General features: G+C 40.6%; 1 protein-coding gene across 2 annotated transcripts in view; it reads right to left on the reverse strand.

Moving 5' to 3' along the window:
- WDPCP (WD repeat containing planar cell polarity effector) overlaps nt 1–13,562 on the reverse strand; it is a 392,539-nt gene that overhangs the window by 221,542 nt on the left and 157,435 nt on the right. For both annotated transcript variants that reach the window (XM_075535189.1, XM_075535188.1), the window contains exons 7-9: nt 9,725–9,839; nt 6,021–6,154; nt 2,333–2,524 (exon numbers count right to left, since the gene is read on the reverse strand). In XM_075535189.1, the coding sequence (XP_075391304.1) occupies nt 2,333–2,524; nt 6,021–6,154; nt 9,725–9,839 (441 nt within the window). The remainder of the gene's footprint in view (nt 1–2,332; nt 2,525–6,020; nt 6,155–9,724; nt 9,840–13,562) is intronic.

A 13,562-nucleotide genomic window follows, 5' to 3' on the forward strand; every position in this document is an offset into this window, starting at 1 on the left:
TTAGCTCACGGAACTAAGTTCATATCTGTTTGCAAAGACGGTTTCTTAATCATCTCTGAATCCCCAGCATACTACACAGTGCTCACGCTCAATAATTACTGAACGATGTGGAAAGAGAGAAGGAAGGTCCCTTTGGGTAGAAACATATTCTCACAGGCATGGAGGGGATGGTATATAATGAGATAGGGAGTAAATGTACTTGGTTAAACCAATGATTTGTGTACGGAAAGAAAAGCACGGGAAAGGTAGGTCAGGGTCAATCACGGTGGCTTTTCTGGGTCATGCTGTGTTTGACTTCAGATTTCCTTTCAGCATTTGAGCAGGGCAATGCTAAATTAGATCTTTCCTTCAATATTCAGATAAACACTTACCTGGTTTAAATCCAAGGAGATCTGGTGTTGTAATGGGGTACGTGTTTAGAAAGATGAGGCTTTCTGCTCCCTAGAGAGTCACAGTCTTGGAAACCCACAGGGGCAGTTCTACCCCATCTCATAGGCTGCTATGGGTCAGAATCAACTCCATGGCAGGAACCTGGTTTCCACGGTTTTGGTATAAACTCATTGTTTTAAAAAATAGGAAACAAAAGCTAGAGAAAGTAAGTGACTCATCCAAGATCAGAGGATTAACTAGAAGCAGGCAGAAAGTTACAGCGATCAGGCTTGATTAAGGTCAACACAGTTAATATAGTAAAACCTGTAGAGTCTGTGTCAGATGGGAACCTGCCAGAGAAGGTACACTGGTTCGGTGTTTGGAAGGCAGGCTTGTTAATAGAGAGTGATATGCTGTCAAAGGCAGAGGACTTTCAAGATCTGGAAAAACAAGGCAGTCCTGTCGAGTTGTGGTTCTCACAGGTTTTAGTCTGTGTGGTCCACCCAATAGGTAAAACCAGGTCTGTCCAGCTCCTAGGTCCATGATCTAGATGACACCAGGGCATGTAGGCCTTCATGGCACCCACTGAGGAAAGTGCACATTTCATGTAATGCATTCTTTTTCAATAAAAGGACATTGGGTAAGTATAACTTATGGTTGAATCTATCTGTACTTGTGTTATAGGACAGAACACTTCATTGAATTCTACCTAATACGCTTTGCTACAATACATCACTTTGATGAAGTGGTTTTTGCTCAGTGAGTTTCGGAACTGAAGGGAAACAAGGTGATGGGCATGAAGAAGAGTAAGAAATAGAACTGCCGTAACTTCACAAAACCACTGTGAGCACTAACAGAGAGTCCGGGTGGTTTTAGTCATGGCGGCAGAATTGGGAAAGTTCCAGCAAAAGGAAACTACAGTATCTATAGGAGTCGGAGAGGATTTCCAAAGAAAATAGTTTCCAAGAAAGACTAGTCAGTCTTAAAAGGCATCCTCAAAGTTTATGGAAACAGAAGAGGTATGCAGGGCTACAGAAAGCCAAGAATGAGTCACTGTATCTCAGAATAATAATTCTAGGAAAAACTCCTTAACAACTAAAAGATAATAGGCTTGGAGCAAAGACAGGAACATCTTATTTTATGTAGGTCGGAACTAAAGGGGATGAGAAAGCGGGAGAAAGGAGCTCCTTTAAGATGCTCCCTCCCACGGCTCACTCAAGAGAAAACAGACGTTCATAGTCACAGTACTGCGGAAGCGGAGACTACATGAAAGTTCACACATAAAGATGCATGACAGAGTCACGGCTGGGAGTACACAGCCTGGACACATTGTCCTCACCCCCTAGATTTATCCCTTCGGTGCTCCAGCCCTAGACTGGCTCCTGCAGTGAGATCACCGCTGTACGGCCTCTCCAGACGTGTATTCCTGTCCCAGCCATGGCTTGACACCTCAAGGTCTTGCAAAGAATAGGCTGGTGACTGTAGTTTGTGAGCTGGCTGATGGAAGTGTGAAGAGGTTGACTGATAACAACGTCTTAGCAAGCATGGAATCCTGAGCAAACAAGAAGGATAGTACTCACGATGAGGACTGTATGAATCACAATCATGAGCAGTGGTTTGGGGTTCACTGCGTGCAGCCATTTCTCCCAATGGCGGATCAACTCAGTTGTTTTCAGGGGTCCCTTTTCAAACGAGGAGTTGCCCGAGGGCAAAGAGTGGCCAAGTGAGGGTTCGCACCCTGTGCTCCCCACCCAGCCTCAGAACTGCCCGGGCAGCTACAGATAGGGTTCTTTTTCACATCCCATTGTAGATGGCACTGCCTTTTCTTTGAGTGTTTTATGGGGGGTTGGGGTGGGATTCAGTTTGAAAATTTACTTTTCAAACTTTATTTCAGGATAGAAAATAGTCATCATCTTATTCCACTGGCTCCTCCTTATAATGTGTACATTTGTTTTAGTTTTACCTCCAGTCTCCCCTGAGCGTGACCCAGGAGCAGTAGGTTGGCTCTGTCCTTCTCGGAAGAAATGGGGGTCCAAGGCCAAGCACCATCAGTGTCCAGGGGCCACCAGCAAAGCACTGTGTCCTGGGTACAGCTGATGGCTAGATGTCGCTTGATTGTCCTATTCATGGGACCAGGTATCTCATAATAGGAAATCTAACAGGTGAAAATTAAGAAAATGGGTTAAAAACAAGAAAAGCATTTCTCTTAAAAGATGCAAAAATCTCCCCCAATATGACAAAATTGAGAAGGTCTGTAAGTGGAGACAAATGCAAGTAAATAATGCACATTAAATATGTTCCTAGGGAGATGTCAGAATTTACCCAATTCATTTGACACATGTATAAAAAAGATGTATGTTCGAAACTCTTTCCATTTTTATCAGAGGAGGAGAAAAGGAGACATGTAAGTCAGGGAGGAATTGGCTCGAGTACATCCAATCAATACCAAAACGTACAGTCGTGGTTGTCCGACAGCATCGAGCTACACCAGACTTCAGACCAGCGGTATTAAATGACAAGTTCTGTACTGCTGACCAAGAGTGTCTGAATACTGTTTAAGACATAACACACGAACGACTGACAGCACCTTGAGGCAAATATTTCTTTAAGGAATATATGAGACATATGCACATATATTCTGCATAAAAGGGATAAGCCACAGCATCATGCGGAAAAGTCTAGGCAGCTTCAGAGAATTATGCCTCTCTTTCTTAGGAAGGATTTGTAGAATTTATTATTCAAACTATGTTATTTTGGAACCTGGCTATTTGAAAACATAAGCACGGCACCATCTGGGTGACACATGCCAAGGAAATATAGATTGCACCGTATTTCTGCTTAAGGAATTAATGGAAGGTTGATAGCTTGGAATTAAAAAAAAAAAAACAAACTATCTTGCCATTGCTGGTCAGCAATAATCGAACCACTTTCTGGGGATTAAGCGCATGGCTAAGCCTACTGGACCAGACACTAGCAAAGGGCAGGGGGTCTTCTTATCAGAGAAATGCTTCTGGAGCCAGTCTCACTACATGACAGATTGCTTTCATATTCCTGTCTGCAAGGCAACAAAGGATGGCAGTAATGCGATAATGCCAGAGTGCATTGGGTGTTAAGAACCCGTTGCATTTATGTATTGTATTTAGTAAATAATCAGGCTCATCCAAATTGTGATCTCACCACTCAACCAAGGCCATTAAAATCAAGGTTAATGCTTTAATAATCCTCTGCTTTTTAAAAAAATATGGTCAAAAGGAACCCTTTTCTATTTGCATGGCCATCATATTATTGACCTCTTCATCCTCTGAATGCTCATCACAAGGAACTGAAATCAAAGTAATTACCAGTGTTGTTCTCTCACGGTAAACAGTTAACTCCTTGCACTTCCCTTCGCTGTTAAATAAATGGAATTGGATTTTTTAAAAGGTAGACGGGTAAATGTGTGAAAGCTCAGTCGTTTCAGAATTTTTACTCTACAATTTGCGCTGTCAAAATTATTTCATTATGAGAGAATTAAAGCATGGTGTTGTTGCACAGGAAAGCAGAATGACAGTCGTCTGTACCACTTCCTTGTTTTAAAATCCAAATGGACAATAACAGAAGTACTTAAGCTCTCAAGTGTAAATTTTTATATTTCGACTCCCACTATCAATATTGGAACAAGCCATGTGTTTGTTTGAGGGCAGTACCACAATTAGATGGGTAAATCCTGAAAAAACACATACATTACGATATCCTACTTGACACCTAAATAGGTTTCGTACAAAATTTCTGGATAGAAAAATAAGAGTGAAAACTAGCAACTGACATCTTCCATCTTTGCATAACGCAAACTATTTATGTTACCTGAAATGCCATGGTTCCTATGAGTAATAATGGCATCAGTACTTTATCATGATGGCCAATGGGCAAGTGAAATGAACAAGCTTCTAAAATATCCTGCCTATGGACAAATGATAATTGCAAGTAAGTATTAGAGAAGTGCATTTTAAATACCAAATCAGAAAATCCAATCAAATCTTTTGTGTTTTACAAAAGACAATGAGTTACTTCTCTAATTTATAAAAACAACGTAGAACGGCTATGTCCTGAAGTTTCTAAATCTGAAGGCAGAAAGAATACGTGAGCAGGTAGTAACTAACTGCCTGACGTGAAGTGTAAGGACCCCAATATCAGGTCTATTTTCTAGTTAGTTTCTAAGAAAAGACAACATCTGACCATTTAGCTCTATTCCTACTAAAGGGTTATTACTCTTCTTCAGACGAGAGGATTTTACACCAAGCTATCCATCACATTTGAAATGGAGAAATCGGTCATAAAATTGTTTTTGTTACTAAAAATATTTACTTTAAATGGCTTAAGTTAATGCATATTGGTGCATGTTAAAGACCAATACCAGTAAATAGATAAACAGATCGCTTTTCAAATCAATCTATCGTCAGCCATTCTGACAGCACCCGATTAGGAAGGCTAACACCTAAATAAAATTCATATGAACCAGTGATTTCCAAGGAAAGAAAATCAATATTACACAGATTTTTATAAAAGCTCCACAAAGCTGAGAGACAAAAAAAGGTTTCAGTTATTTCCACAATGAAAAGCTTATTGGGTATATTTTCTTTGATATTAAAAAAATCTTTCTTTTAAATAAGAAATGTTTCTACTAAATAAAATGAAATCTTCTGCATGTCACTACCACATAATGAGACATAATCCCAAAGGGAAAATAGTTAGGCTAAATACTACTTTCCCCCAAACACACACACACACACACACACACGTTTCAAGCCACAAAGCTGGCTTCTAAAAACCTTTGCCCCTCCTATAGATTCTCTCTGTCTGGCATATGTGTGTATCTTTTTTGAAGGGAGCTGTGTATCAGCTCTGTTCCCAGTGAACAGTGAACTGTCTCAAATCCACGTCACAGAGGCTGGATCAATCTTGCAAACACAAGTCATCGCTGAAAAGAGGCCTTGAACTGAAACAGCCTGGAAAATGTATTAGATCCTCATCCTAGCACAGAGTATGTCTTCCAAGCAAGGTAAAATGTAATGTGGCAAAACTTAAAACACTTCATTTAAAATCTACATCTTGCCCCAGCAGATGCAAAGTCTCAGATACAAGTAGACAAATGGCGTGGAGCTAGTGAGGGGTGAGACCACAAGTGGAAGAGATGGTTTCTCTGCATTTTCTCCAGATATGGGGGGTGGGGGCCAGGAGTGGGGCAAGTAGGTAGTCCTTGTTGATTACACTTTTCTATTAACCTTTGAAAGCGCCTTCTTCCTTCTTTCTTCCTTGTGAAATGGAACCAGAACAGCTATTCCTACCTGGACAGAGACGACATGGGGTGTTAGGAGAATGAGAATAGTGTGCCTACTGCCACTAGCGAGAAAACCATTTTCAAAACTATAACTTGCCTCTTTTGTGTGTTTTTTCTATAAACACCGTCAAACACTCCAGTGTTAGACCTCCATCGTGAGAATGAAAAAGACTCTCAGATTGGTTACTGTTTCCAGTGAGTCAAATGTAATACTACAACAACTCTGGTTTTTCTGAAATCCAGCGCTATTAAGAATAATGAATATAACACCAACTTGTGATATTTTAGCATACTTCAGTATTGAATGCTACACTCTGTCACTTGAAATCTGTACCTTATAATCCATGGCTGACAGTTTTTCCAGTCTTTTATTTACATCTGGAGAACCGATCTTCTTGGCAAACTGAATAAAACACAGTTTGCTTTGTGCCAGAAATGATAAGATGATAAAACTGTCTGTGAGAAGAGCTGAAAAACAATTATTTAGTGAGAATTTCATATTACCAAATTACCAGGAAAATAATAATTCACATATTTTACCCCCACTAGTGTATAAAAAGCTATTTTCATATTATAGTACATGGAAACCATTGAAGTCTCCTAATTCCCACAACTTCTGACCAGAATATTAAAGAAAATTAGGAGAAAAGAATCATCATCAATCTAATCCTACATAGATTTGATTGTGACCATTTCCACATTCTTGGGGACAATAAGCAGATGGAACACTTGGGGAACCAGGCCTAAGAAAACATAAACTAAAGACTATCTCACACCTGAATGTAGAGATGGAAACATTGACTTTTATTTGTGTGTAGTATTTGATCCTGTGTTTATATGGCACAAACCAGGTGAGAATAAATTGGATTTATTAGGGAATACAGATTAGTGTTCTGTACCTAAGTCATTTTAAAAAATAATTTAAACATTTACATCAATGTACCTTCTTTTGAGGACATACACGTGAAATGAAATAAAGCATTTTATGCCCAGTAGGTACATTATGTAAATTAGTATTTTATAATGAAGATTAATAAAAACACTATGTCGCTTTACTTCTTCTGGAACACACAAGTCGAGGTAACATTCATGGATTACATAAAGGGATTTTCTTGAATCCAGTTGGCAAAATCACTTCAAGGGAATTTGAGAAATGCTTTATATTGTTGCTAGTATTAAAACTGTATACATTGTCGGTTTTATATGTCTTCTTTACTCTACACCCCTGGCCATGCAAGCAGGGACCAGTGGAGGAGCTACATGCACAATTAAGAGATAATCTGGATGCCGCCATGAAAGCAAGCACATTGGTATTAAGGTCCCATGAGAGTGTATTATTTGGGGTCTAAATAAAAGAATCATAGAAAAAGAGAACTCAGAGACACGAACCGTGCTGGGAGTCTCCTTTTCTGGCTCAGGGAGGAGCACCAACATGACAAAACCATCACAGCCACTATTTTCTGTGTCACATGAATACAAGACATACAGACATGGACCCTCTCTCACGGGCATGGGGGGGGGGGGCGGCACTTCCTTAACACCACACAGCTGCAAGGAAGAGGAAGTGGCATCCTGACAACCTATCCCCGTTTATTACCATCTGTACTGTTGCTAATCACAGCCCCCCGGCAGAGTCTGATTGTGCCTGGTTCACCCCAAGGTGGCTAACAAGTAGGAGCACACAGCAATGGCAAGCTTCTTTATTCTCACCTCAGTTCTGTCCTTTGATTATTCAATTTAAGATACTGACAACTGCCCACCTTTCAAGATAGCACAATCTGTTCCTGCACCTTTTTACCATGCATAAAAGAACATTATCTCAAAAATTCAGTGTAGTGTACGGAAAATGGGCTTTGCAGGCCCAAACCTGGTGAGGTAGTTAGTTTATTGTGCCAACCTGGCCAATAAACACATGTGGGGTTAATTGAAGGGTGGGCGGATAAATGGCTCAGTGAGCCTCACCTTTCTAGTTCTCTGATCTCTTGCTTTCTGATGGTTGGACCAGGGTGGAGCTACCTTAGCCAGTTCCCTGCTTTAGCTTAAAAGGCTCACTTCCTGCAAGACATCCCTGAAGAAAAGCCATATGGACCTACCCCAATGCAGCCCTGGGTGCAGGAGCAGCGATGTGGAGACCCCTGCCAGCGCTGAGATGCTTACACGTTCACTGACTTGACTTTCCTCCTGAAGAAGGCATCATTGTGTGTGTGTTTTGTGAGATGGAGGACTGTGGATTCGTGTTGGACATACGGGTTAATGTTGGACTTGTGGGCTTGGCCTGCACTGGGTTGGGGTGTTTTCTTGATGCGCACTCAACTTTAATATAAAACTCTCTCTTATACATGAGTTTCTGTGGATTTGTTTCTCTAAAGTACCCAGATTAACACACCTAGTTTCAAATCCCAGCTCAGTCATTTTCCTTGGCAGGTTCTCTAGTATCTCAGCTCTAGTTTCTTCATCCATAAATTGGAAATAACTGAACCTTTTAAGGTTTCTTTGGATTCACTGAAATAGTTATGCTGCCACACAGCACAGTCTTTATGTCAGTACCCTTCCTTCCCAATAACTGGCATACAATCTTTTTCATTTGGTGCTGTGTCCCAATTCTAAACTGATGGTGGCGACACCTGATAGAATCCAGGTTATGTCAGTACATGCGGCCCTGATTTTGTATATGTTGAAAATACAGACTAAGGTCTCTCAAAAATTGCTATTCATCGGTTTGGGTGGCTCTTTGGTGACAGAAAATCATCTTGTGCATCCCTTTATAGAAGGGTTGCAGGGAGGAGAAGAGCCAGTCAGGGCTCAGTGTAGCAACAATGAAAAATACAGCTTTCCTCTAGTTCCTTAATGCTTCCTCCCCACGACTATCATGATTCCAATTCTACCTTACAAATCTGGCTGGTGCAGATAGGAACTGGAAACACAGGGAATCCAGGACAGATGAACCCTTCAGGACCAGTGATGAGAGTGGCCATATCAGGAAGGTGAGGGAAGGTGGGGTAGAAAGGGGGAATGGATTATAAGAATCTATAAATAACCTCCTTCCTGGGGGATGGACAACAGAAAATTGGGTGAAGGGAAATGTCAGACAGTGTAAGACATGACAAAATAATAATTATATATTATCAAGGGTTCATGAGGAAGTGGATAAAATGAGGAGCTGAGACCAAGGGCTCAAGTAGAAAGCAAATGTTTTTAGAAGGATGAGGGCAACAAATGTACAAATGTGCTTGACACAGTGGATGGATGTATGAATTGTGATAAGAGTTATACGAGCCCCCAATAAAATGATTTTTAAAAATTCCAAGGAAAGTTAATGTTTTAATTCCTAGAAGTTATCTTTGGTTAATTCTGTCTAAGATGGCTAGATAGATAGATAGATAATAAGATGGCAATAAATGTAAATTTAAACTAAGGGGGCAAAAACACCCCTTAAACCTCTCTTGAAGAAACCATGTTGTTTGATCAAAGTGGCTGAGGGAAAGTCAAGGTGGCTGATAGAAGGCCCTGCCTTGGCTTAAATCAATCGAAAGCCTGAGGCCATATTTCATGTCAATAAAGGGTTAAGTAAAAGTTAAAATAAAATAAACTTTAAAAATTTTAAAAATCATCCTGTGGCCAAAGTAGAGTTTTTCTCATGACTGTGTTGACAGACATGCTTGTGGTATGCATTCAAAATCCATTTGCATGCAAAAGTATCTGAAATGTCAACAACAGGGAACACATTCTGGAGGTACACACATACACAAACACACAAACACAATCAACTGCTTTTGAAATACATTTTTTAAAATTCCCCTTTTTAAAGTGTTGAAAACACTCAGAGACTAAGCCTAATGCTTGACATGACAAAAACTTTGATATTAAATATTAGTCAAAACTTGTATTGGTCCCAAGGGTGGTAACTATGCTATTACAAGCAATTACTTGTTGTGCTTGCAAGTCCCCAGTGGTAATACTTAGTCTACCTTTTGACACACTATTTCTCCTGCTCCACTGTTAATGTAGGCAATTTGTCTGCACAATGGGGGTAATTACCATCACTGATGGTGTCTGAGATGAGCTTCCCCACCAGGCTTCTGTCAATCAGCACTTTCTCCAGCTGCGGTCCAGAAAGACTTAGGGACACCAGCACACCTGAACCAAAGAGGAGCTAAAACAAGGTAAAAGGGATTGGGGGGGGGGGGGGAAGGGGAGGGAGGTGCAGAAAATGAGACTGTTCAAAATAATCTCTCTAAGCATATAATGTATGCAGGTATTCATTAAAGAAATGATAACATTTCCTTCATCGTTGCCATTCTGAGTAAAAGGAGGTACTAAGTGCACTGAGGAATGCCACTTACACACAGAAACAAACACAGCTCTGACGGTACAGTGGTCCAAACACTCGGCTGAAACCAACATGGTCGTTTGAACCCACCGGCCACTCCACGGAGAGAGATATGGCCACGGCCCCCAGGAAGACTTGCAGTCACGAAGCAAGGGCACTTCTCGGGCCTGCAGAGTTACTAAGAGTTGGAATTGACTTGACAGTAGAGATTTCGGTTTGGGTACATACAGAAACAGAATTGAGTCCATATTAATTAGGAATCTAATCTTCTAATTACTAGAAAATAACCATTAAAAAATGACGGCTTTGTTTTGGATCCAGAAAACATAGTGTGTTCTTTTATGAGATCTTAAGTTTACTATTTATGTAAAAAATAAAATAATATTTCTTGAGGTTTGAACAGCCATTGTCACACATTAAATATAGGAGAGTTGCAACCATTACAATATAAACAGCTAGTGTTAGGGTTGATTTGGAATTTAAACTTCACATAGGTCCAAAAATAAAGTTCTTAATTGGTCTAATATAATCAGGGCAATTAAGATAAACTGTTAACAGTGTAAAAAACATAAATAGATATACCAGAAACAAGGAGATAGAGAAGACAGTAAAGTGTCCAGGCTCTTATCACTATCAATATCCACCCCATCTCCTGCAGAAGATAACTGGTAACACAGTTATGACTTCTTTTCTGCTGGGCCCCTCCATTTGTAGCAGCACAATTCATTCATCTCCAAATGTTTAAAACATCTGAAAGAACTATGCATATGCATATGCTTGTTATCTATGAGATTATGAAATAGCAACATTGGAAGAAATAGTTTCACCTTCAAGGCAAGAGACTCAAAGCTGATGAATCACAGAACAGCATATGGTATAAAAAGGGGTTGGGGAAACCAACTCAATTGTCAGTAAACTAATCATGAACATGCCAGCCAAATCCAAAGACAACTATGATTTCAAACATAGCAGGGGAATCCCCCACCCACCTGGACATCATGTCCCAGCTAGAGAGGAGGATTCTGTGTCAAGACGTATTAGGACTTGTGTGAAAATCGAGCAGCAGGAGAGGGCCAGGAAAATGCACAGAAAGACCACCCTTCCCCCTAATGGAGTACAGGGCCATGAGTCAGAAAGGAAACTGAAGGGCCTTTTTGTACACAAAGGTTAGAATCCTTGTCCTAGTCCCCTGAAAGCTCCCTTGCCCCGTGAAATGCAAGGCTTCATGGGCTGTCCCATTTCCTGCTGGTGCCCTAAGAGAGCGAGGGGGAAAAACTGAGTCATCTTTATTGGTTTGGAGATTAATAAGGAAGGTGCACTTGTTCCAAGAGCTCCAAAATACTTCACAGATTAATCTCTGCTGAATTACACCCAGCTCTACAACGTACATGGATGGCAAATACTTACTTTTTTGGGGGGTGTAATTCCACCATAGCATACGGTCTTCACTCCCCAAATTCCCTCTCCTCGGCAGACAAGCTCAGGATCATCCTTCATTTTAATAACTCCACCCCACCCCACCCACACCTTTTCCAAATCCCAATTCTCTTTTATGCAAAACATCTCTACAATTGTTCCTATCCTATGTATTTTTATGTACTAAAATTTTGCACCTACATTATTATGCACTTCTTTTCTTAATTATCCATTGTCTCCTAGCTCCTATGGATTCTGGCTCGACCACTTTTAGCTTTTAGCTTTAATGCCAGGCACAGAAGAGGTGCTGAGTAAATACCTGGAGAACCATTACTGCCTTAGCATAAGATCAGATATTACATAGTTGGAAGGCAATGAGTCAAATCTTCCACTTCCACATGGCAAGAGAGCCCTTTCTGGGACATCCTTCGAGCATTCATGCAGTCAGTATTTGAATACTGCCAATGACCAGAAGCTCAGAACTTCACAGAAAACTGTTCTACCCTTGTACAGTTATAATCAAATTAAGGACCACTTACATTCACTTTTCTTTCATTCAGTGAAAAATGCAGATCAATTCTATGCCAAGCCCTAATCTAAATTTGGTGGTCCAAGAGTAAATAAAAAATAATTCTTAAAATAGGTTAATAGAGGTGAAATACAAGCAAATAATACAAGCAAATAAGTTCAATAAAGTATTTTTACTCTTCTCTTTAAGGTACTAGAGACACATAAGTATGAGGTTGGGTTGCTCCCCACAAGATTGGCGGTTCAAACCCACCTGCCACTTTGCAGGAGAAAAATAAACTGCTCTACTCATCAAATGTATGTTCTTGGAAACCATATGTCGGCTGACTGTGAGTGAGAATCAACTCTTGTGGCAGTGGGTTTTGGTTTACGGTCTTTTGGTAAGTCTGAGTTTGAGACTACCGCTGCCTCCTAAGAAACCTGCCAGTAGCTTTTGCTTTATTCCACAGCATTCTCTTCTAGATTGTGGAAGGTAACAACCAATCAGCATGGGCTCTACCACTTACTACCCATGGGACCCGGAAGGAACTACCTTTCATATTTGCTCATATGAGAGATGGAGACAACACTTATGCTTCATAGGATGGAGATTACCATAAATAAATAACCACAAAAAGTATTTGGAACAATGTCTGGAACATGGTTAAGGGTGAATTATAATTATTGTTGTGATTCAACCATTACTTGGAAGACAGTCTCTCACCATATTGTTTGCCATCTCTAAACAGATACATTTCTGTGCTTAGATTGAACTTACCAGACTCCAGGTGAGGTATAATCAAGAAAAAGTCATTTCCCCCCACTTTAACTTTCTCCATTTGTGATGATTTAACATCTTCTTAAAGACACTGGCAATTTCCTCCAAACTTTGGGATTTAATGTGTCTAACCCTCTAATTCCTTTATTATTATATTCTGTTCTTACCAGATAGAGCCAGTTATCATAGTTGAAACTGCTTTTTCTACACAAAAGTAGTTATCATGCTATGAAATGAACTCTAAATGAAAATTTTGTATGGTGGACACAGGAAGGCCACCCAGGAGTGTGCCAGGATGGAACATCGGCTGGAAAGGACTAGAAGGGGAAGGTAAATGTTGAAGTGCAATAGGAGGGTGTGCTGTGACAATCACAGACCGACAGTGTGGAGACAGCAGGAGTGATTTGAGGACTATGTGCCCACACAGGAAGGTGCGGGCACAGATCCCTACATTCAGGGAACAGATGTAGATTTGGAACCCTGTATAATCTAGCTCTCAGTGCTGGAGATACAACAGTGAACAGAGCAGACAATGCCCCTGCCCTCAGCACCCTTGTCCCAAACTAAACGCACTGCCATCAAGTCGATTCCGACTCGTAGAGAGTCTATGGGGCAGAGCAGAAACTGCCCCTGTTGGTTTCCAAGGCTCTGAACTTCTTATGTGAGTAGAACGCCTCAGCTCTCTCCCGAGCAGCTGGTGGTTCTAAATTGCCCACCGCGTGCTTAGCAGTCCGCCATGTACGTACTGTACTAAGCCATCAGGGTTCTTTAGTCTTCATACAACATCTATTTGAAGGTGGGCACAGCAAATAAATACACAGTTTTACTAGAACAAACCATCTGGA

This window comes from Tenrec ecaudatus, chromosome 17 (genome assembly GCF_050624435.1).
Source record: "Tenrec ecaudatus isolate mTenEca1 chromosome 17, mTenEca1.hap1, whole genome shotgun sequence".
NCBI lineage: Eukaryota > Metazoa > Chordata > Mammalia > Afrosoricida > Tenrecidae > Tenrec > Tenrec ecaudatus.